Source organism: Scyliorhinus torazame, chromosome 15 (genome assembly GCF_047496885.1).
Source record: "Scyliorhinus torazame isolate Kashiwa2021f chromosome 15, sScyTor2.1, whole genome shotgun sequence".
Classification (NCBI taxonomy): domain Eukaryota; kingdom Metazoa; phylum Chordata; class Chondrichthyes; order Carcharhiniformes; family Scyliorhinidae; genus Scyliorhinus; species Scyliorhinus torazame.
The window spans coordinates 56,255,948-56,281,963 of NC_092721.1; the positions used below are offsets into that span (position 1 = coordinate 56,255,948).

A 26,016-nucleotide genomic window follows, 5' to 3' on the forward strand; every position below is an offset into this window, starting at 1 on the left:
ATTCTGGTCTCCCATCACCATTGGGAACATCCTTTCTGAAAATTTGTGCTCCAGAACTTGCTGCACTCCTAGCCAACCTGTTCCAGTATAGTTTCAACACTAACATCTAGCCAGAAATGTGGGAAATTGCCCAGGTAGGTCCTGTGCACAAAAAAACAGGACAGATCCAACTTGGTCAATTACCGCCCCATCAGCCTACTCTCCAGGCTATCAGGCAGCATTTAGGCTCAACAATAACCTGTTCACTGACGCTCAGTTTGGGTTCCACCAGGGTCACTGAGTTCCTGACCTCAAACATGGACAAAAGAGCTAAGTTCAGAGGTGAGGTGGGAGTGACTGCCCTTGACACCAAGGCAGCATTTGACCAAGTATGTCATCAAGGAACCTTCACAAAACTGGAATCAATGGGAATCAGGTCAGAGGCTAGGAATCCTGCAGTGTGTAACTCACCTCCTGACTCCCCAAAGCTTGTCCACAACCTACAAGGCATAAGTTAAGAGTGTAATGGAATACTCTCCACTTGTCTCGATGAGTGCAGTTCCAACAACACTGAAGAATCTCGACAGCATCCAGGACAAAGCAGACCGCATGATTGCTGCCCCTTCCACAAACATTCACTCCCTCCATCACGAAGGAACAGTGACAGCAGTGTATACTATCTACAAGATGCACTGTAGGAAGGACAAGAGCAGTAGATACCTAGGAACACCACCACCTGGAAGTTCCCCTCCAAGTGACTTGGAAATATATCGCCGTTCCTTCACTGTTACTGGGTCAAAATCTTGGATTTCCCTCAACAGCACTGCAGTGCACCTGCATCTCAGAGGGTTAGCACTGTTGCTTCACAGTGCCAGGGACCCGGGTTCGATTCCCAGGTTAGGTTACTGTCTGTGCGGAGTCTGCACGCTCTCCCCGAATCTGCGTGGGTTTGCTCCGGTTTCCTCCCACGAGTCCCGAAAGATGTGCTTGTTAGGTGAATTGGACATTCTGAATTCTCCCTCTTTAAACCCGAACAGGCGTCAGAGTGTGGCAATCACGGGCAGCACGGTAGCATTGTGGATAGCACAATTGCTTCACAGCTCCAGGGTCCCAGGTTCGATTCCGGCTTGGGTCACTGTCTGTGCGGAGTCTGCACATCCTCCCCGTGTGTGCGTGGGTTTCCTCTGGGTGCTCCGGTTTCCTCCCACAGTCCAAAAGATGTGCAGGTTAGGTGGATTGGCCATGATAAATTGCCCTTAGTGTCCAAAATTGCCCTTCGTGTTGGGTGGGGTTACTGGGTTATGGAGATAGGGTGGAGGTGTTGACCTTGGGTAGGGTGCTCTTTCCAAGAGCCGGTGCAGACTCGATGGGCTGAATGGCCTCCTTCTGCACTGTAAATTATATGATAATCTATGTTTTGTAAGGGCCCCGAAGAATCCAGCACGAGTTTTAAGGATACAAAATAATAAAGTTTATTTACTATAACAATATATACATAGTAGTAGCAGTAACCTCCCTTGCTACCTTCTACTTCCTGCTGGTTCCTGGACTGGCCAGCTTATTTATAGTAGGAGTTTCTCCGCCCCCCTTATTGGGGAAGTTCATACTCCCATAGGATTGTGGGATAATCATTACTCCCCAGCCAATCGTCAGTAGGCAGGTTATAACATCCCTCCCCCCCAAAGTCCAAGGAATCCACCGTAGGCCCTGGCGAAGGAAGGCGTTGAACTCGTTTGGCCGCAGGCCGGACGCCATTTGCACGCGGCGCTGGATCAGGCGGCGTATAACGAGACGGAGACCGGTGCTTCCGTGATGAACGGCGCGGTTGTACATCCACGGCCTGTGGACCCGAGGATTCCCCCTCTGATTCATCCTGTGTCTCCATCTCGGAGTCAGAGTCTGCTGCCTCCGTCATGTCAGCGTCTCTGTCCCCATTCGGTCCCGTCATGACCTGCGCAGGCTTCGAGTGAGGCACCAGTGGAAGATTTGGAGGACTACCTTCCCTTGTTTCTGGTCTTTGCCGCTGTTGAACTGAGCTCCGGGGGCGGGGAATCTTTTGCGGGGATGATCTTCTGGACCGGACGTGGTCTACATGTTTTCGCTGGAGACGACCCTGGGCTTGCACTTGGTACGATATAGGGCCCGTTTGGCGAAAGATTACCCCAGGAACCCATTGGGCACCACCAGGAAAATTCCGCACGAATACTGGGTCACCGGGCGCAAACTGCCGAATCGGACGATGCTGAGACAATCCCGGTCCCTGCCGTTCTTGTGTGCGGCGTACTTTTGCGCCAATGTCCGGGAAGACCATACTAAGGCGGGTGCGAAGTCTCCAGCCCATTAGGAGTTCTGCGGGAGCTACCCCAGTCACTGTATGGGGGGTGGTCCTGTACGTAAACAAAAACCGAGCCAGTCTCGTGTCCATTGATCCGGAAGACTGCTTCTTTAGGCCTCCTTTGAATGTTTGCACTGCACGCTCTGCCAACCCATTTGAAGCCGGGTGGTAAGGGGCAGTGCGGATATGGCGGATGTCGTTCATCTTTGTAAACCTAGCAAACTCCTCACTCGTGAATGGAGTGCCATTATCCGTGACCAGCACCTCGGGGAGGCCATGCGTGCTAAATGATAAACGCATTTTTTCAATTGTTGCGCAGGACGTTGTCCCCTGCATCTTATGCACCTCCAAATTTGGACTGGGCGTCAATTAGTAGAAGGAACATGGATCCCTGAAAAGGGCCTGCGAAATCTGCATGTAAGCGTGCCCAAGGCCGCCCTGGCCATTCCCAGTGATGTAGGGGCGCGGCCGGCGGAAGCTTCTGATGCTCCTGGCAAATGGAGCAGTTTTGGGCCACCTTCTCAATGTCGGTGTCGAGGCCTGGCCACCAGACATAACTCCGGGCCAATATTTTCATCTTGGTCACGCCCGGATGCCCATTGTGCAAGTCTGATAATATCAGCTCCTGGCCTTTTTCCGGGACAACCACACGCGTCCCCCACAAGAGGATGCCGTCTTCCACGCTGAACTCTGACAGCTTGGAGGAAAATGCCCGTAACTCGCCTGGGAGCTGTCTATGCTGCCCACCATACAGGACTATGTGCCGAACCTTTGACAGGACTGGCTCCGTCTGGGTCCACTCACGGATCTGTGATGCCGTGACAGGCAAGGTGTCCATAAAATTTAGGGTTGCGACCACCTCACCGGTCGTGGGGGTCGACATGGGGCCGGTCGATAAAGGCAATCGGCTCAGTGCGTCGGCATTTGCTATATGCGTACCTGGTTTGTGCTCCAGAGAATACTTGTATGCAGCAAGCAACAAAGCCCAGCGCTGGATCCGTGCAGAAGCAATGGGCGGTATCGGCTTATCCTCTCTGAAGAGTCCCAGCAGGGGCTTATGATCAGTCACGATAGTGAAATGGCGGCCGTACACATACTGGTGGAAGCGTTTCACCGCGAAAACCACTGCCAGGCCCTCCTTCTCGATCTGCGCGTACTTCTTCTCCGCTGCAGTCAATGTGCGGGAGGCGAAAGCTATCGGTCGCTCGGCCCCGTTCTCCATCTTGTGGAACAGGACAGCCCCAATACCATACGGGGATGCATCACATGTGACGAGCAAAGGCTTTCCCGGATCATAGTGGGTTAGTAACCCAGACGACGACAATTGTTGCTTTACCCGCCGGAAAGCGGTTTCTTGCGGCTGACCCCAAACCCAGGTGTGATTTTTCTTTAGCAGCAGGTGTAAGGGGGCCAGCGTAGTTGCCAGATTGGGGAGGAACTTCCCGTAATAGTTTACGAGACCGAGAAAAGAACGAAGATGCGAAGTGTCAGTCGGGGTGGGGGCATGTTGAATTGCACGCACCTTCTCTGCGACGGGGTGCAGACCCTCGCGGTCCACCCGATAACCTAGGTAGACTACTTCTTTTGCCTGAAATACACACTTTGTGACGTAAACGGACTCCAGCCTCCGAAAGGCGTTTAAGGACAGCCTCCAGATTTTCCAAATGCTCTTGCTCCGACGTCCCTGTAATCAACACGTCATCTAGGTAGACAGCCACACGTGGTAAACCTCTCAAAATGCCCTCCATAACACGTTGAAAAATTGCGCAGGCAGAGGATACTCCAAAGGGCAACCGTGTATATTCATACAGGCCCCGGTGTGTGTTAATTGTTACATATGGTCGGGAGGCAGGGTCCAGCTCCAACTGCAGGTAGGCGTGACTCATATCTAATTTTGTGAATGAGAGTCCGCCTGCAAGTTTCGCGTAGAGATCCTCTATGCGAGGCATTGGGTATCGGTCGAGTCGGGAAACTGTATTCACTGTAAGTTTATAGTCGCCACACAAGCGAACTGTGGCATCTGGCTTCATTACTGGCACAATTGGTGCTGCCCAGTCAGCAAAACGGACAGGCCTGATAATACCCAAACTCTCCAAACGAGTGAGCTCCCCTTCTACCTTCGAGCAAAGCGTAAGGCACTGGGCGCGCCCGGAAATAGCGCGGTGTGGCTCCTGGTTCAACTTGGATACGGGCTACGGCCCCTTTTATTTTCCCCAGACCAGGCTGGAATACCTCTGGGTATCATCCTAGCACCTCAGTCAACCCTCCAGAAACTGTTTGGAGGATGTGCTGCCATTGCAACCGCAAATGGCGCAACCAGTCCCGACCCAACAGGCTGGGCCCATGGCCACGCACTACGATAAGTGGGAAACGCCCCTCCTGGCGTCCATAGACAACAGGGGTCATTGTAGTTCCTGCAATGTCCAGTGGTTCCCCCGTGTAGGTGGCCAACCTGGCCTGTGAGTCAGTTAGTGTAAGGGTCTGTATACCCTGCTTGATGCGGTCGAATGTCCTCTGGGCGATCACGGAGACCGCTGCGCCAGTATCCAACTCCATCTCCAGCGGGTGGCCATTGACCCGTACTGTCACCTTAATGGGGGCCACACGGGGAGCTGCCACACAATGCAGCTGCAGGCAGTCGTCCTCCGTCTCCACGTCCTCAGGAGTGGTCGCCGCAGGTTCATCCACATGGAAGGTACGGCCTCTGGGCTGGTCCCAGTTACGGCCCCTGGGCTGGTCCCAGTTTCGGTCGGAACGACGGCGTCTCTGGCGTCCCCAGGACCGCCGTCCGCGACGGGGTCGGCGCCTACAAATCTGACACGGACATGGCTCCTCATCCATTCGCTCTGGAGAAGGCTCCCTTCGGGGAGGAATGTCCGATGGCCACTGGCGTCGGTCTGGTCGTTGCCTCGCCCAAGGTACCGCAGGAGTGCGGGGGGGACGTTTTTGGGCGGAAAGGGTTTCGCCCCAAGGCATGCACTTCCATTCTCTGTAGCTCCTGTACTCCTCGCTCTGCGCTCTCTCGGGACAAGACTATTTGTATTGCCTGTTGAAAAGTCAACGTTGGCTCCGCTAACAACTTTCTCTGGGTGGCCGCATTGTTAATACCGCAAACCAAACGGTCGCGTAACATTTCTGACAAGGTCTCACCATAGTCACAGTATTCCGCAATCCCGCGTAGCCTGGATAAAAAATCGGCAAGGGATTTTCCAGGGGTCCTCTCAGCGGTATTAAACCGGTAACGCTGGACTATCGTGGACGGGGTTGGGTTAAAGTGTTGCCCCACTATATTCACAAGTTCGTCAAACGTTTTGGTGTCCGGCGCAGCTGGGTACGTAAGGCTCCTAATCACCCCAAACGTATGCGGGCCGCAGGCGGTGAGCAATATGACCACCTGGCGCTCGTTTTCAGTGATATTGTTTGCCCGGAAATAGTAACGCATCCGTTGTGTGTACTGGTTCCAGCTTTCCAGCGCAGCATCAAAAACATCCAAACGTCCGTACAGAGGCATGGTATAATAGAAAACAACTTCCAACCTGTATCCAACAAAAATCCAGGGAGGTGGCTTCAGCAGTGTAGACAGCTATTCACTTTTACCTTCGTCGCCAGTTTTGTAAGGGCCCCGAAGAATCCAGCACGAGTTTTAAGGATAAAAATAATAAAGTTTATTTACTATAACAATATATACATAGTAGTAGCAGTAACTTCCCTTGCTACCTTCTCCTTCCTGCTGGTTCCTGGACTGGCCAGCTTATTTATAGTAGGAGTTTCTCCGCCCCCCTCATTGGGGAAGTTCATACTCCCATAGGATTGTGGGATAATCATTAGTCCCCAGCCAATCGTCAGTAGGCAGGTTATAACACTATGATAATCAGGGTTTTTTTACAGGAACTTCATTGCAGTGTTAATGTAAGCACACTTGTGACACTACTGAAGATTATTATTATTAGAGAATGCAGCAGTCCAAAATGGCAGCTCACCACCAACAAGGGCAATTAGGGATATGCAATAAATTCTGGCTTAGCCAGCAACATGCACATTCCATAAGTGAATTAAAACAATTATTTCCGCCCTTATTTTCTTCAGTAACCTCGGAGGTAATTTTTCTACTTTGAGTACTGCCAACCTTTTAAGTATCTCTTCATTTTATCCAATGCAACATTTCTACAACCTTCCCTTTTACTGGTACATTACAGCAGCCTTTTCTGTGTGAAGACACATATGAAGTACTAATTTACTATCTTATCCATGCCACTGCCTCCAGGCAGTCTCTTCAGTTATTGTGGCGCTGTACAAATAGTCCAGCAATTTATAGAAAATCTGAACTCAATTTTTGGTGTCTTTTTAAATAATGAAGAGCATTGTTAATTCATCATCAAAGAAATTTCTGGGTATTTGGGAATTAAAAGCCAGTGGAGCACAAGAATTTCATATTCTTTATACACTTCTATTTCATATTCCAGTTGGGGCATGAGCTCTTGTCATGGCTTAATGGCGATGCAGTTTTTTAAAATTCAAGTACTAAAATTGCTTTCCTCTATAATTGACCAAGAGCGCTGCAAAACATAACTCAGTTTAAACAATAAACCTAGTGTTTTTGGCAGGAATCGGCCCGAGACAATCATGCCAGTGCTTGGGACGAAAATTGTAATTTTATGTTTTATACACTAGAGTTGCTTTGATTTGCTTTGTTAGTTAAAAGTGGCTTACTTGATTTTAAATATATCATCACTTTTAACTATCAAAGTTATTAAGTGATAACTTAATCACTTATTCAGTGTTAATAATGTGATGCTCACACAAATTACTGTTTAATAAATATTTCCAATATCATTTTGTTATTTTTACACTTAGATCCTGGATGCTTTCATGGAAGGTGTTGAGTTCCATCCTGAAGATTTCAACCTGCTGGAAAGGATCAGTCTCAGTGCTTCATCAGAGAAGATTAAAGCTCATGTCAAACAGATGGGGGTGGATTCGAAAAGGTGTGCTTTCCCTTTTCTTCTGACTCCTAAAATTAGTTCATTTTGTTGATGATGCAGCAATAAAGTACAACCTGGTGAAACTGTTACACCTCTCAAAACCGATGTTGATTGTCAATGAAAATACCAAAAAGGTTTGTGTTTATACGCTAAGAACAAACAATCATTGATTATGAAATTATGCTTTTGCACAAAGGATAGAATTACACTGAAAGTACAACAAAGTCCCACATCCCAAGGAGAAATAGCTAGTGTCAACATAGAGCTGGGAGTTCTAATTGTACCAGCCAATTTTGTGGTATGTTTTAGACAAAAGGTGGGAAGTGGGGTGAGTATCCATTACCCCTTATATTGTAATTGGAAATAAGGAACTGGCAGTCTCGCTAAATAGTTACTCTCTATTGTCCTTCACAGCAGACGAGAGGATATGTGTAAAATCAAGTGATTGAATAGCTGTTGCTTCAATCCCTCAAGTATCAGGAAGCCCTCACTGTTGCTGTTTCCATCTACATATATACCAGAACCCAGATACGATACTCAGATTGATTGGAATTATGAGCAGGGAATTGTTCCATTCCTTACTCAGACCTAAAGTAATGTCCAGTCGAGGAGGGGGTGGACATTTATTTTGTCCTGATAATACCTTTGGTTGGTTGGATTCTGTCCTCCTCAGAAATTCCAACACTAATCCCACCTATATGTATGGCAACACGTATGCTTGGAGGAAGCAGATGGTCTTGTATATGGAATTGTATAAAGACATCACAAAATGGCTGTTAATTCCAAGCATATTGGGCATATTCTCAAAAAAAGGCAGATTGATGCATTGGGTGGGAAAAACAACAATGGAGGTGCCAGCCCCAAAGGCAGCGTTCCCTGTTGTATTGTTAGGAACTTATAAAAGAAAAATTCCAAGGCATGGGTCCCATGACATCATACTGGAGGTAGAACCGTCCCGCCAACAGCTTGCGATTTAAAGAGTACCCCGATACAAAAACGAAAAAGTAGAACTTCCCCATCCCCGAACACCCCACGAAACATCCCCTCCCCCAGCGAACCCCTTCCCTCCAGGGGACGCGTGGGCAGTGCCAAGGTATTGCTTGGGAATGACCCTATTCCCCACTCCTCTTTGGGGACCCCAACGTTCAATGTCGAGATTCCTGCTACATCACTGGTTGGGGGCAGGGAGAATTGGAATGGGAAATCCTGCAGGCGTAAGCCATGCTTGGGACTCACACGGAATTTCCCGATCCCACCCCCAAAAACAGGAGTGCAAAATCCACCCCATTGATTACCCTTTGAACAGAAATAAAGTTGGGCAACAACTGAAATTTTCTTCCTTCTGTTCTGAAGTGGCAGTGATCTAACCATGAAGGTAGATGCTCTTTTATCATCAATGTCTAAAGTGGAATCGCGAAGGGATGTCAAGTTTCTTCAAGATCAGCTAAGGTAATAACAGATTCAATAGCTGAATCTTTCCTGAACTAAGTTGCATTCCTGATGGTATATTGTCTAAATTGTTAAAATATTTATTTTTTGTTCTGCAGTGTAATCAAGATACAACCTCAAGATGGAGTTTTTTATGAAGTGGTGGCCATTCTTGATCCAATAAGCAGGGAGGCACAAAGGATGGTCCCATTACTAATGGTGAGAATGTGAAGCTTTGTTCAATTGTCACATTGTTAACCATTTAGGGGCTTTTCACAGTAATTTCATTGAAGTCTGCTTGTTTTTCGGGCAGCACGGTAGCATAAGTGATTAGCACTGTGGCTTCACAGCGCCAGGGTCCCAGGTTCGATTCCCTGCTGGGTCACTGTCTGTGCGGAGTCTGCACGTTCTCCCCATGTCTGCATGGGTTTCCTCCAGATGCTCCGGTTTCCTCCCACAGATAAAGACGTGCAGGTTAGGTGGATTGGCTATGATAAATTGTCCTTAGTGACCAAAAAAGGTTAGGAGTGGTTATTGGGTTATGTGGATGGGGTGGAAGTGGGGACTTGGGTGGGTCGGTGCAGACTTGATGGGCTGAGTGGCCTCCTTCTGCACTGTATGTTCTATGTTAATTTTGAATAGTTGTCTGTGATAGTCCTGCAGTGTAAATTATTACAGATGAATAATTGGCATTAATAGGAATGATTTATTAATGGGAAGGATTTATTGTTGTAAGTCTAATATGCATCTTCTTCAGAACGTCTTCATTCAATGAAACATTAACTTTATTTCTCTCTCCACAGACATAGCTGAGCTGCTGAGTTTTACCAGCACTGTCTTTTTATCTGCAGTATTTCGCTTTTATTTCTAAAACTACTCTTCTTCTTACTACTTAAGGAAGGCGGTGGCGTAGTGGTACTGTCACTGGAGTAGTAGTCCAGAGACCCAGGGTAACACACTGGGAACTCCAGTTTGAATCCCACCATGTCAGATTCTGACATTTGAATCCAACAAAAATCTGGGCCGGGATTCTCCCCTAGCCGGCGGGGCGGGCCTTCCGGTGAAGAGGAATCCCCCGCACCTTCAGGGGCTAGGCAGGTGGGGTTGGCGCCTTGCCAACCGGTGCCGAAGGGCCTCCGGCGGCCGGCGCGAGTTGGCCCATGCGCGGGAGCGCCAGCGTATACTGGCGTGATCCCAGCGCATGTGCAGGGGGGGTTTCTTCTCCGCACCGGCCATGGCGGACCGTTATAGCGGCCAGCATGGAAGGAAAGGGTGCTCCCACGGCACAGACCGGCCCGCGGATTAGTGGGCCCCGATCGTTGGCCAGGCCACCGTGGGGGCACCCCCTGGGGCCAGATTCACCCTCGCCACCCCCCGTGGACTCCGCAGGCCGCCCGCAGAGCCAGGTCCCACCAGTAAGGACCTGGTGTATTTCACGCCGGCGGGACCGACCGAAAACGGGCGGCCACTTGGCCCATCACGGGGCTGAGAATCGCCGGGGGAGCCGCTGCCAATGGCCCCCGACCGGCGCGACGTGATTCCCGCCCCTGCCGCAAAACCGGTGCCAGAGAATTTTGGCAGCCGGCGACAGGGCGGGATTCACGCCGCCCTCCGGCGATTCTCCGGCTCGTCGGGGGGTCGGAGAATCCCGCCCCTGAAATTAAAACTCTAATGATGTCCATGAAGCTATTGTCGACCATTGTAAAGACTCATTTGATTCACTAATGCACTTTGGGGAATGAAATCCGCCATCCTTATCTGGTCTGGCCTACATGTGACTCCAGACCCACAACAATGTGGTTAACTCTTAAATGCCCTCTGGAAAGGCCTCCGTTCAAGGGCAATTAGGGATGGTCAATAAATGCTGGCCCAGCCAGCAATGCTCACATTCCTTGAATTAATAAAATAAACACTGGAAAAAATACACAGATACAAGCATGTTTTCATGTTTTACCTCCGTGTGAACAATAATAAATCTGCTTTTAAAAGTATCTTATCAGCGTTCAATATGCGTTGCTGTCAGACCTTTTAAAAACAGTCACAGGCAAGCAACGCCTTTTGTGTTAAACCGACCCTCTGAAAGAGCACCCTATCTAGGCCTTCCCCACTCTATCCCTAAAACCCCACCAAACCTACACATCTTTGGACTGTCGGAGGAAACCGGAGCGCCCGGGGAAATATACTGTAAATGGCAAACCTCTTAGGAATATAGAAAGTCAGAGAGATCTGGACGTGCAGGTCCACAGATCTTTCAATGTGGCAACACAAGTGGACAAGGTGGTCAAAAAATCATACGGAATGCTTGCCTTCATTGCACGGGTGTACAAAAAGTGGCAAGTCATGCTACAGTTGTATCCAACCTTGGATTCTCGCCGCCACACTACCAGAAGGATGTGGAGTCTTTGGAAAGGGTGCAGAGGAGGTTTAGCAGGATGGTGCCTGGTTTGGAGGGTGTTAGCTATACGGAGAGGCTGAATAGACTTGGACTGTTTTCATTAGAAAGACGGAGGTTAACGGGTGACCTGATAGAGGTCTACATGATTATGAAGGGCATGGATAGAGTGGACGGGCAGGCACTCTTTCCCAGGGTGGAGGGGTTAGTCGCCAGGGGGCATAGGTTTGAGATCCGTGGGGCAAAGTTTAGAGGAGACGTGCGAGGCAGGATTTTTACACAGAGGATGGTGAGTGCCTGGAACCAGTTGCCAGGGGAGGTTGTGGAAGCAGATACATGAATGAGTTCAAAAGGCATCTCAACAAATACATGGATAGGATGAGTATGGAGGGACGTGGCACTAGGAAATGCTGAGGATTTTGGCCAAGGGTGGTATCTTGACCGGTACAGGCTTGAGGGTCGAAGGGCCTGTACTGCGTTGTAATGTTCTATGTATTCTTCTTTGCTCTGAGGAAACCCACGCAGATACGGGGAGAATGCAAACTCCACACAGTCATCCAAGGCTGGAATTGAACGTGGGTCCCTGGCTCTGTGCTAACCATTGTGCCACCATGTACATGTACACTTCAACTTTTTCTTTAATTTAGAGTACCCAATTCTTTTTTTTCAATTAAGGGGCAATTTATTGTGGCCAATCCACCTATGCGGAACATCTTTGGGTTGTGGGAGCGAGACCCACACTGACACGGGCGAATGTGCAAACTCCACACTGACAGTGGCCCGTGGCCGAGATGGAATCCGGGTTCTCGATGCCGTGAGGTAGCAGTGCTAACCACTGTGCCACCATGCCGCCCCATGTAGCACTTAAACTAATGCTCAACTTAATAGAAGATTTTTTATCATATATGTTGGTTCATAGAACATAGAACGATACAGCGCAGTACAGGCCCTTCGGCCCACGATGTTGCACCGAAACAAAAGCCATCTAACCTACACTATGCCATTATCATCCATATGTTTATCCAATAAACTTTTAAATGCCCTCAATGTTGGCGAGTTCACTACTGTAGCAGGTAGGGCATTGGGGGCAGCACGGTAGCATTGTGGATAGCACAATTGCTTCACAGCTCCAGGGTCCCAGGTCCGATTCCGGCTTGGGTCACTGTCTGTGCGGAGTCTGCACATCCTCCCCGTGTGTGCGTGGGTTTCCTCCGGGTGCTCCGGTTTCCTCCCACAGTCCAAAGATGTGCGGGTTAGGTGGATTGGCCATGCTAAATCGCCCTTAGTGTCCAAAATTACCCTTAGTGTTGGGTGGGGTTACTGGGTTAGGGTGTAGGCGTTGACCTTGGGTAGGGTGCTCTTTCCAAGAGCCGGTGCAGACTCGATGGGCCGAATGGCCTCCTGCACTGTAAATTCTATGATAAATTCCAAGAGCATGTGATTTGGCAGCACAGCATAAGTTTTGTTTCATTGATTCAAGGAATGTGGGCGATGCTGGCTCGGCCATCATTCACTTCCATCCCAAATAGCCCTTGAGAATGTGATGAACCTTCTTGTACTGCTAAAGTTTGTGTGGTGTAGGTTCACCCAGGGTGTTGTTAGGAACGGATTTCCAGGATGTTGACCTTGTGACAAGTGAAGGAATGACGATATATTTTCAAGTCAGGTTTGTGAGTGGCTTGGAGGTAAAGGTCCTGATAGCTGTGTTCCCCTTTAGATGGCCGCCATCCCCATTCCATGGGCCAGGTCCGGGTTGGTACCCAAGGTTCATCCTGGGATGGAGAAGCGGCTGTTTCGAGCCTCGACTGCCCCGAGCCTCGGCTGCCCCTGCGCCATCTGGCTCTGCCAGCCCTAGTGTCTCCCAATGTCTGCACTATGCTCTCAACGCTCTCGACGGTGCATCTTCAGTGACTGCATTATGCTTTGTAGCGCCTCGGCAATGCCCATCTGTGACTGGGACAACCTCCGCAGCACCTCAGCCATTCCCATCAGAGAGTGGGACATGTCCCGGTGAACCTCATCAAGGTCAATCTGGCACTGGGCCACATCACAGTGAGGGGCGTCTTGGTAGCACAGGGGCGGCATGATAGGACAGTGTTAGCACTGTTGCATCACAACGCCAAGGTTCCAGGTTCGATTCCCGCTTGGGTCACTGTCTGTGCGGAGTCTGCACAGTTCTCCCCGTGTCTGCGTGGGTTTTGTCCGGGTGCTCCGGTTTCCTCCCACTGTCCAAAGATGTGCAGATGATGTGAATTGACCATGCTTAGGCCCTTAGGGTGAGATTACTGGGCTACGGGGATAGGGTGGAGGTGTGCTCTTTCCAAGGGCCGGTGCAGACTCGATGGGACTGCACTGCACATTCTATGAATCGGGCATTCTGCTAAGATCCTCAGCCATGGCCATCACCGACTGTAGGACGCGTTGGACATCTTCACTCATGGTGCTGACGACATGCACCAGTCTTTCCATTGCAGTCGCCACCCGAGCTATGTTGGCAGTGTTGGCCTCGGTGCCATGCAGTGCCGATGACGCTCCAGCGCCCATATCCTCTGGGATTCCTCCAAGCAGCTGTGGATCTGCTGGAGTGACACTGAAACCTCCTCAGAATGTTCCGGCTGCACCCTAACATCTCCATCTGCTCCGGGATGGCCCCTTCCATAGGCTCAGCATCAGACTGGGACCAGCTGGGTCCTGATATCCAGCTGACTTCCAACTGCTAACTTGCCTGGTGGTTCCTGCATCCACCTAATATCCATCAGCAACAGTGTGGTGCTCACCAGGTTGTGCCCCAGAAGCCTCACCACTAGCATTTCACACTTAAGTGCGTGTATCTGTGCTGGTGGAGGGTGAGGATGACAGCTGTGACACGACTATTACGGTGGCATCCCCAGAGCTCTCCTCCGATGTGATCTCATGGGAGGTTGGAGAGAGGGCTGCCCGGGATAAGCCAGAACCTCAAGATGATGAGAGGCATGGATAGAGTGGATAGCCAGGGACTTTTCCTCAGGGCGGAAATGGCTGTCACAAGGGGACATAATTTTGAGGTGATTAGAGGAAGATATAGGGGAGATGTCAGAGGTAGGTTCTTTACACAGAGAGTGATGGATGCGTGGATTGCACTGCCAGCAGAGGTGGTGGAGTCAGAGTCATTAGGGACATTTAAGCGACTCTTGGACAGGCACATGGACAGCAGTAAATTGAAGAGGTGTAGGTTAGGTTAATTTTAGATTCGGGTGAATGGTCGGCACAACATCGTGGGCTGAAGGGCCTGTACATAGAACATAGAACAATACAGCACAGGACAGGCCCTTCGGCCCTCGAAGTTGTGCCGAGCATTGTCCGAAACCAAGATCAAACTATCCCACTCCCTGTCATTCTGGTGTGCTCCATGTGCCTATCCAATAACCGCTTGAAAATTCCTAATGTGTCCAACTCCACAATCACAGCAGGCAGTCCATTCCACACCCTAACCACTCTCTGAGTAAAGAACCTACCTCGGACATCCCTCCTATACCTCCCACCCTAAATCGTATAGTTACGCCCCCTTGTAACAGCTACATCCACCCGAGGAAATAGTCCCTGAACGTCCACTCTATCTATCCCCCTCATCCTCTGATAAACCTCTATTAAGTCGCCTCTCATCCTCCTCCGCTCCAAAGAGAAAAGCCCTAGCTCCCTCAACCTTTCTTCATAAGACCTATCCTGCAAACCAGGCAACATCCTGGTAAATCTCCTTTGCACCCTTTCCAATGCTTCCACATCCTTCCAATAATGAAGTGACCAGAACTGCACACAATACTCCAAATGTGATCTCACCAGGGTCATGTATAGTTGCAGCATAATCTTGCGGCTCTTAAACTCAAGCCCCCTGTTAATAAACGCTAACACACTAGGGGCTGGTTTAGCTCACTGAGCTAAATCGCTGGCTTTTAAAGCAGGCCAGCAGCACGGTTCAATTCCCGTACCAGCCTCCCCGAACAGGCGCCAGAATGTGGCGACTATGGGCTTTTCACAGTAACTTCATTGAAGCCTACTCGTGACAATAAGCAATTTTCATTTTCATTTTTCACTATAAGCCTTCTTCACGGCTCTATCCACTTGAGTGGCAACCTTCAGAGATCTGTGGACATGAACCCCAAGATCTCTCTGTTCCTCCACATTCCTCAGAACCCTGCCGTTGACCCTGTAACCCGCATTCAAATTTTTTTCGATCAAAATGAATCACCTCGCACTTATCAGGGTTAAACTCTATCTGCCATTTTTCGGCCCAGCTCTGCATCCTATCAATGTCTCTTTGCAGCCTACAACAGCCCTCCACCTCATCCACTACTCCACCAATCTTGGTGTCATCAGCAAATTTACTGATCCACCCTTCATCCCCCTCCTCCAAGTCATTGATAAGAATCACAAATATCAGAGGACCCAGCACTGATCCCTGTGGTACACCGCTGGTAACTTTTCTGTGACAGCCAGTTACTTATCCAATTGGCCAAATTTCCCTCTATCCCACACCTCCTTACTTTCTTCATGAGCCGACCACGGGGAACCTGAGCCTTACTAAAATCCATGTATATGACATCAACTGCTCTACCTTCATCTACACACTTAGCTACCTCCTCAAAGAATTCAATCACATTTGTGAGGCAAGACTTCCCCTTCACGAATCTGTGTTGACTATCCCGGATTAAGCTGCATCTTTCCAAATGGTCATAAATCCCATCCTTCAGGACCTTTTCCATTAACTTACCGACCACCGAAGTAAGACTAACTGGCCTATAATTACCAGTGTCATTCCTATTCCCTTTCTGAACAGAGGAACAACATTCACCACTCTCCAGTCCTCTGGCACTATCCCCATGGACAGTGAGGACCCAAAGATCAAAGCCAAAGGCTCTGCAATCTCATCCCTTGCCTCGCAAAGAATCCTTGGATATATCCCATCTGGCCCAGGGGACTTGTCGACCCTCAAGTTTTTCAAAATTGCTAATACATCCTTCCTCAGAACATCTACCTCCTCAGACTACCCGCCTGTATCACACTCTCATCCTCAAAAACATGGCCCCTCTCCTTGGTGAACACTGAAGAAAAGTATTCATTCAACGCCTCTCCTATTTCTTCTGACTCCATGCACAAGTTCCCACTACTGTCCTTGACCGGCCCTACCCTCACCCTGGTCATTCTTTTATTTCTCACATAAGAATATCAATGATTTGGAAGCAAGTGGCATTTAAGGGGCATCTAGTGACATTTAAGGGGCATCTTGACAAATACATGAATAGGATGGGAATAGAGGGATACGGACCCAGGAAGTGTAGAAGATTGTTGTTTAGTCGGGCAGCATAATCGGCACGGGCTTGGAGGGCCGAAGGGCCTGTTCCTGTGTTGTACTTTTCTTTGTTCTTTGTTTCTTAGTAAAAAGCCTTGTGGTTTTCCTTGATCCGACCCGCCAAGGACTTCTCATGCCCCCTCCTAGCTCTCCTAAGGCCTTTTTTTTAGCTCATTCCTTGTAACCCTCAAGCGACCCAACTGAACCTTGTTTTCTCATCCGTACATACTCTTCCTTTTTCCTCTTGACAAGACATTCAACCTCTTTTGTGAACCATGGTTCCCTCACACGGCCATTTCCTCCCTGTCCGACAGGGACATACCTATCAAGGACAAGTATTTGTTCCTTTAACAAGCTCCACTTTTCATTTGTGCCTTTCCCTGAAGGTTCTGTTCCCATCTTATGCTCCCTAATTCTTGCCTAATCGCATCATAATTACCCCTCCCCCATTATAAACCTTGCCCTGCCGTATGGCCCTATCCCTCTCCATTGCAATAGTGAAAGACACCGAATTGTGGTCACTATCTCCAAAGTGCTCTCCCACAGACAAATCTAACACTTGGCCCAGTTCATTACACAGTACCAAATCCAATGTGGCCCCCCCTCTTGTCGGGCTATCCACATATTGTGTCAGGAAACCCTCCTGCACACGTTGTACAAAAACTGCCCCATCCGAACTGTTCGGCCTATAGAGGTTCCAATCAATATTTGGAAAGTTAAAGTCACCCATGACAACTATCCTGAGACCTCCACACCTATCCATAATCTGTTTTGCAATTTCTTCCTCCACATCTCTATTACTATTTGGGGGCCTAGAGAAAACTCCTAACAATGTGACCGCTCCTTTCCTATTTCTAACTTCGGCCCATATTACCTCAGTAGGCAGATCCCCTTCAAACTGCCTTTTTGCAGCCGTTGAACTATCAAGAACAAAGAACCCTTGATTAACAATGCTACTCCTCCACCTCTTTTACCACCTTCCCTACTCTTACTGAAACATCTATACCCCAGAACCTCCAACAACCATTCCTGTCCCTGTTCTAACCATGTCTCCGTAATGGCCACAACATCGTAGTCCCAAGTACCAATCCACGCTCCAAGTTCATCTACCTTATTCCGGATGCTCCTTGCATTGAAGTAGACACACTTCAACCTACCTTTCTGTCTGCCGGTACACTCCGGCGACCTTGATACCCTCCTCAGTACCTCACTACTCTCAACACTGGCTTCTGGACTACAGCTCGTTTTCCATGCCCCCTGACAAATTAGTTTAAACCTCCCCCCCCACCCCCGGAAAATCTCACTCCCATGATATTGGTGCCCCTCTGGTTCAGGTGCAAACCGTCCTGTCTGTACAGGTTCCACCTTCCCCAGAATGTGCTCCAATTATCCACGTACCTGAAACCCTCCCTCTTACACCGTCCCTGCAGCCACGTGTTTATCTGCACTCTCTCCCTGTTCCTCACCTCGCTAGCGGGTGGCACCGGCAACAAACCAGAGATGACAACATGGTTTGTCCTGGCTCTCAGCTTCCACCCTAGTTCCCTAAATTCCTGTTTTAAATCCCTGTCCCTTCTCTTACCTATGTCGTTGGTACTGATGTGTACCACGACTTGTGACTATTCCCCCTCCCCCTTAAGGATTCTGAAAACACGGTCCGAGACGTCACAGACCCTGCCACAGAACCGTCAACTGTCCCTCTAACTATCGAGTCCCCAATAACTATTGCTTTCTTGCTCTCCCTCCTTCCTTTCTGAGCCACAGGGATGGACTCAGTGCTGGAGATCCGTTCACCGTGGCTTACCCCTGGTAGGTCGTCCCCCTCAACAGTATCCAAAACGGTATACTTGTTACTGAGGGGAACGACTACAGAGGATCCCGGCACTGACTGCTTCCTCGCAGCCCCTCTCACCATCACCCATCTATCTTGATCCTTTGGAGTAACTACATCCCTGAAGCTACTGACCACCTCTGCCTCCCGAATGATCCGAAATTCATCCAGCTCTAGCTCCAGTTCCCTAACTGTACTGTGCTGTAATGTTCTATGTTCTATGTTTTATGTTTTATGCTCGAATTATGAGAGGAGATCTAATTGAGGTACAGAAGATGACAATAGGTATTGACAACGTACACGTAGAGCGGATATTCCCTCTTGTGGGGCAATCTAGAACGAGAGGTCATAGTTTTAGGATAAGGGTTAGCAAATTTAAAACAGAGACGAGGAAAAAGTACTTCTCTTAAAAGTTGGAGAATCTGTGGAAGTGGATGGCGGGTCATTGGGTAAATTTCAGGAGCAGATAGATAGATTTTTAATTAGTAATTGTTTGAAGGTCTATGGAGAATGGGCAGAAAAGTAGATTTGAGGCCACAAGGAGATCAACGATGATCGTATTGAATAGCTGAGCAGGCTTGAGAGGTTGAATTGCCTACTCCTGCTCCTAGTTCTTATGTTCTTCCAGTCCCGCCAAAGGCGACCCCACACCCGCACCCCGCGACGGGTTCCCCGGCGATAGGGTAAGTGAGCCATTGCCTTTCGACTTTGGCAGAACCAGTGACCAATAACATGCCGCCCCTGTCATGGGGAAAATCACGGTGAGGGGAGAGAAATCCCAGCACATGATTCTAATTTGTTGATCACTTTTGCCTGCTTTAAAATGAACATAATAAAACATGAAAATATTTGTTTTTGTTCAGGTATTGCTTCAGGTGATCAATATGAAGCTGAAAGTTTTCATGAACTGCAGATCAAAACTTTCTGAAATGCCTTTGAAAAGGTGAGAAGCGCTTGCATGTCACTCCTGTCACTATGCGGAATGCCATTATGCCCGTGTAGATTAGTTAATTCATCATGATCTCTCTTAAATTGTTTGTTGACAACAGAAAACTGCAGATAAAATACCAATGAGTAAATTTATTTTGCCTAGAGTAGTCATTTAGAGCACAGAATGAGGCCATTTGGATTATTGCGATCATGCCATCCCTCCACTGAGCAAACTAGTCCAAATCCATTCCCCTGCTCTAACCCTGTACCCCTAAATGTTTATTTCCTGCAAATCCCCATCCATTATCCTTTCCAGTTTATTTCCCGTTTCAGCACTTTCGTGGGCAGCAACTTCCTGGCCATTACTACTTAAAAATAGTTCCTCATCACATACCCCCTGCATCTCTTGCATAAAATCTCCAATCCCTGCCTCCCGATTCCTTGTACTATATGCTAATTGGTACTGTTTTTCTTTGCCTACCTTGTCCAAATGAGTCAAGATTTTACAGCTTTATCAAATCTCCTCTCAATCATCTTTATTCCAAGGAGACCCAACCTAGCATTTTCTAATCTTATATTTAAAATCCCTATTCTTGGATCTATTCTAGTAAATCTCTTCTGCATTCTTTTGAGGACCCTAACATCCTTCCTAAAGTCTACTGACCAGAACTAAACACAGTGCTCTAGACGGGGCCTAAACAGAACTTTACAGAAGTTCAGCATAACTTTCCTACTTTTGTACGTCTCTATTTATGAAGCCCAAGGTTCCATATGTTTTGCTGACCACTTTATTCTCTGATCCCCTTGGTCCTTCTGTTCTTGCACACTCTATAGATTTATATTGCCCCTCTTTATTCCTTATCCCAAAATGCATCACCTCACACTTCTCTGTATTGAATTCAATCTTCTATTTATCTACCCATTCTACTAGTCAATCTATATCATGTTACTGGTGATGTGTATCAGCCGCACTGTCTGCTACACTTGCAAGTTGGGTACGATCAGCAGATTTTGAAATTTTACTCTTTATTTATTGTAATAATTCCCACGGGACCCACAGGATAAGAATTGGCATCTTCGGATGCTCCCGGCTTGGACTGGATGTACTGCTCGCTGCTTTGCGGACTTTAATTTATTTAACTTAATACATTTCTAAGTTTAAATCTTTCTCGAGACTCCTTTGAATATTATATTTATATGTAGCAAATAAAGTAATGGTTCCAGAAGTTGACCCTTGTCTACTCTCCTCCGGTCTGAAAAATAACTATTTACCATGACATGCTGTTTTCTGTCTTCAAGCCAATTTTATATCCAATTGGACACTGACCCTCCTATTCCATGACACTCAGTTTTACAACACATACGAACAAGTAGGCCATTCAGCCCTTCGAGCCTACTCTGCCATTTAATAAGATTGTGGCTGATCTGATAGCAACCTCAAATCTGCATCCCACCTACCCCCGATACAGCCAGCTTTTTAGATCATACTTTGACAAAAAATGTCTTAAAAAACAAAAACAACATCAACTGCATTTGACTCTGGACCCTAGAAGGTCTCATGGCATTAGTTCAAACATAGGCAAGGGGACCTACTAATTACCACCTACCCACCTCTCCTGAACTGATGAATCAGTACTCCTCCATGTTGCTCATTGGAGGAAGCATTGAGGGTAGCTATGATGCAGAATGCACTCTGGGTGTGGATTTCAATGTCCATCACCATGAGTGGCTCGGTAGCAGCATTGTCTGAGCTGGCCAAAAGGACATTACTGTTAGACTGGGTCTGTGGTAGGTGAGTGAACCAAAAAGCTACTTGATCTAATCCTCACCAATATACCTGTCACACATGCATCTGTCCATGACAGTATTAGTAGGAGTGACCACCTCACAGTCCTGGTGCAGATGAAACCTGTCTTCACATTGGGCATATTTTCCATGTCAAGAAACAGATGTAGTGATTTATGTTTGTGATGTTGAATATTAGAAATGGTATATATATTTCAGTGAGTTTAATTTAGTGTTTCCTGTAAGAAGGCATTAAAATTTTAATTAGATTCATGTTAAAAAAGTGTTTGAAATAAAACCCAAACCCCATACATGCAAACTGTGTCTGCATTGTTTAGAGAGTTTACTAAATGAAAAGCAAACAAGAGGGGAAAGAAGGACTGAGCTGTTGCTTAGTAACCAGGGACCGCTGTTACGTTAGAAAGACCTTTTGAGATTCGTTTTAACTGAACCCAGGGCAGTTGGATGCTAGGGAGTGATAGAGAAGCAGAATTAATATAATGGAGTAATGGGAAGAAAGCAAGTCCCAGAAACTAAAGAAGAAGTAGTGATAGAAACCAGAGAGTGAAAAGGGAAGCCGCCAGAAGATTGAAGATGAAGGGAGAGAAGGCACTGGAATATGAACAAGATATTGTTCATTGAAGTTAAAGACAGAGCTGAAAATGCAAACCTGATGAGTTGGCTCAAGAGAAACCAGCGGATAGAACATACTTAGAAAATAGAACAATACAGCGCAGTACAGGCCCTTCGACCCACGATGTTGCACCGAAACAAAAGCCATCTAATCTACACTATGCCATTATCATCCATATGTTTATCCAATAAACTTTTAAATGCCCTCAATGTTGGCGAGTTCACTACTGTAGCAGGTAGGGCATTCCACGGCCTCACTACTCTTTGCGTAAAGAACCTACCTCTGACCTCTGTCCTATATCTATTACCCCTCAGTTTAAAGTTATGTCCCCTCGTGCCAGCCATTTCCATCCGCGGGAGAAGGCTCTCACTGTCCACCCTATCCAACCCCCTGATCATTTTGTATGCTTCTATTAAGTCTCCTCTTAACCTTCTTCTCTCCAACGAAAACAACCTCAAGTCCATCAGCCTTTCCTCATAAGATTTTCCCTCCATACCAGGCAACATCCTGGTAAATCTCCTCTGCACCCGCTCCAAAGCCTCCACGTCCTTCCTATAATGCGGTGACCAGAACTGTACGCAATACTCCAAATGCGGCCGTACCAGAGTTCTGTACAGCTGCAACATGACCTCCCGACTCCGGAACTCAATCCCTCTACCAATAAAGGCCAACACTCCATAGGCCTTCTTCACAACCCTATCAACCTGGGTGGCAACTTTCAGAGATCTATGTACATGGACACCTAGATCCCTCTGCTCATCCACACTTTCAAGAACTTTACCATTAGCCAAATATTCCGCATTCCTGTTATTCCTTCCAAAGTGAATCACCTCACACTTCTCTACATTAAACTCCATTTGCCACCTCTCAGCCCAGCTCTGCAGCTTATCTATATCCCTCTGTAACCTGCTACATCCTTCCACACTATCGACAACACCACCGACTTTAGTATCGTCTGCAAATTTACTCACCCACCCTTCTGCGCCTTCCTCTAGGTCATTGATAAAAATGACAAACAGCAACGGCCCCAGAACAGATCCTTGTGGTACTCCACTTGTGACTGTACTCCATTCTGAACATTTCCCATCAACCACCACCCTCTGTCTTCTTTCAGCTAGCCAATTTCTGATCCACATCTCTAAATCACTCTCAATCCCCAGCCTCCGTATTTTCTGCAATAGCCTACCGTGGGGAACCTTATCAAACGCTTTGCTGAAATCCATATACACCACATCAACTGCTCTACCCTCATCTACCTGTTCAGTCACCTTCTCAAAGAACTCAATAAGGTTTGTGAGGCATGACCTACCCTTCACAAAGCCATGCTGACTCTCCCTGATCATATTATTCCTATCTAGATGATTATAAATCTTGTCTCTGATAATCCCCTCCAAGACTTTACCCACTACAGACGTGAGGCTCACCGGTCTATAGTTGCCGGGGTTGTCTCTGCTCCCCTTTTTGAACAAAGGGACCACATTTGCTGTCCTCCAGTCCTCTGGCACTATTCCTGTAGCCAATGATGACATAAAAATCAAAGCCAAAGGTCCAGCAATCTCTTCCCTGGCCTCCCAGAGAATCCTAGGATAAATCCCATCAGGTCCCGGGGACTTACCTATTTTCAGCCTGTCCAGAATTGCCAACACCTCTTCCCTACGTACCTCAATGCCATCTATTCTATTAGCCTGGGGCTCAGCATTCTCCTCCACAACATTATCTTTTTCCTGAGTGAATACAGACGAAAAATATTCATTTAGTATCTCGCCTATCTCTTCAGACTCCACACACAATTTCCCATCCCTGTCCTTGACTGGTCCTACTCTTTCCCTAGTCATTCGCTTATTCCTGACATACCTATAGAAAGCTTTTGGGTTTTCCTTGATCCTTCCTGCCAAATACTTCTCATGTCCCCTCCTTGCTCGTCTTAGCTCTCTCTTTAGATCCTTCCTCGCTACCTTGTAACTATCCATCGCCCCAACTGAAACTTCACACTTCATCTTCACATAGGCCTCCTTCTTCCTCTTAACAAGAGATTCCACTTCCTTGGTAAACCACGGTTCCCTCGCTCGACGCCTTCCTCCCTGCCTGACCGGTACATACTTATCAAGAACACGCAGTAGCTGATCCTTGAACAAGCCCCACTTATCCAGTGTGCCCAACATTGGATTTGGTTTTGGGTAATGAACCAGGCCAGGTGTTGGATTTGGGGGTAGGTGAGCACTTTGGGGACAGTGACCACAATTCGGTGACGTTTACGTTCAGGATGGAAAGGGATAAGTATACACCGCAGGGCAAGAGTTATAGCTGGGGGAAGGGAAATTATGATGCCATTAGACGTGACTTGGGGGGGATAAGGTGGAGAAGTAGGCTGCAAGTGTTGGACACACTGGATAAGTGGAGCTTGTTCAAGGATCAGCTACTGCGTGTTCTTGATAAGTATGTACCGGTCAGGCAGGGAGGAAGGTGCCGAGCGAGGGAACCGTGGTTTACCAAAAAAGTGGAATCTCTTGTTAAGAGGAAGAAGGAGGCCTATGTGAAGATGAGGTGTGAAGTTTCAGTTGGGGCGATGGATAGTTACAAGGCAGCGAGGAAGGATCTAAAGAGAGAGCTAAGACGAGCAAGGAGGGGACATGAGAAGTATTTGGCAGGAAGGATCAAGGAAAACCCAAAAGCTTTCTATAGGTATGTCAGGAATAAGCGAATGACTAGGGAAAGAGTAGGACCAGTCAAGGACAGGGATGGGAAGTTGTGTGTAGAGTCTGAAGAGATAGGCGAGATACTAAATGAATATTTTTCGTCTGTATTCACTCAGGAAAAAGATAATGTTGTGGAGGAGAATGCTGAGCTCCAGGTAAATAGATTAGATGGCATTGAGGTACGTGGGGAAGAGGTGTTGGCAATTCTGGACAGGCTGAAAATAGATAAGTTCCCGGGACCTGATGGGATTTATCCTAGGATTCTCTGGGAGGCCAGGGAAGAGATTGCTGGACCATTGGCTTTGATTTTTATGTCATCATTGGCTACAGGAATAGTGCCAGAGGACTGGAGGATAGCAAATGTGGTCCCTTTGTTCAAAAAGGGGAGCAGAGACAACCCCGGCAACTATAGACCGGTGAGCCTCACGTCTGTAGTGGGTAAAGTCTTGGAGGGGATTATAAGAGACAAGATTTATAATCATCTAGATAGGAATAATATGATCAGGGATAGTCAGCATGGCTTTGTGAAGGGTAGGTCATGCCTCACAAACCTTATCGAGTTCTTTGAGAAGGTGACTGAACAGGTAGACGAGGGTAGAGCAGTTGATGTGGTGTATATGGATTTCAGCAAAGCGTTTGATAAGGTTCCCCACGGTAGGCTATTGCAGAAAATACGGAGGCTGGGGATTGAGGGTGATTTAGAGATGTGGATCAGAAATTGGCTAGCTGAAAGAAGACAGAGGGTGGTGGTTGATGGGAAATGATCAGAATGGAGTTCTGTCACAAGTGGAGTACCACAAGGATCTGTTCTGGGGCCGTTGCTGTTTGTCATTTTTATCAATGACCTAGAGGAAGGCGCAGAAGGGTGGGTGAGTAAATTTGCAGACGATACTAAAGTCGGTGGTGTTGTCGATAGTGTGGAAGGAAGTAGCAGGTTACAGAGGGATATAGATAAGCTGCAGTGCTGGGCTGAGAGGTGGCAAATGGAGTTTAATGTAGAGAAGTGTGAGGTGATTCACTTTGGAAGGAATAACAGGAATGTGGAATATTTGGCTAATGGAAAAGTTCTTGAAAGTGTGGATGAGCAGAGGGATCTAGGTGTCCATGTACATAGATCCCTGAAAGTTGCCACCCAGGTTGATAGGGTGGTGAAGAAGGCCTATGGAGTGTTGGCCTTTATTGGTAGAGGGATTGAGTTCCGGAGTCAGGAGGTCATGTTGCAGCTGTACAGAACTCTGGTACGGCCGCATTTGGAGTATTGCGTACAGTTCTGGTCACCGCATTATAGGAAGGACGTGGAGGCTTTGGAGCGGGTGCAGAGGCGATTTACCAGGATGTTGCCTGGTATGGAGGGAAAATCTTATGAGGAAAGGCTGATGGACTTGAGGTTGTTTTCGTTGGAGAGAAGAAGGTTAAGAGGAGACTTAATAGAGGCATACAAAATGATCAGAGGGTTAGATAGGGTGGACAGTGAGAGCCTTCTCCCGCGGATGGAAATGGCTAGCACGAGGGGACATAGCCTTAAACTGAGGGGTAATAGATATAGGACAGAGGTCAGAGGTAGGTTCTTTACGCAAAGAGTAGTGAGGCCGTGGAATGCCCTACCTGCTACAGTAGTGAACTCGCCAACATTGAGGGCATTTAAAAGTTTATTGGATAAACATATGGATGATCATGGTATAGTGTCGGTTAGATGGC

General features: G+C 47.8%; 1 protein-coding gene across 2 annotated transcripts in view; it reads left to right on the plus strand.

The window, feature by feature from the left end:
• Nucleotides 1-26,016, plus strand: part of LOC140391602 (UDP-glucose:glycoprotein glucosyltransferase 2-like) — a 731,169-nt gene that overhangs the window by 632,316 nt on the left and 72,837 nt on the right. For both annotated transcript variants that reach the window (XM_072476257.1, XM_072476258.1), the window contains exons 24-27: nucleotides 7,169-7,299; nucleotides 8,650-8,745; nucleotides 8,844-8,943; nucleotides 19,137-19,216. In XM_072476257.1, the coding sequence (XP_072332358.1) occupies nucleotides 7,169-7,299; nucleotides 8,650-8,745; nucleotides 8,844-8,943; nucleotides 19,137-19,216 (407 nt within the window). The remainder of the gene's footprint in view (nucleotides 1-7,168; nucleotides 7,300-8,649; nucleotides 8,746-8,843; nucleotides 8,944-19,136; nucleotides 19,217-26,016) is intronic.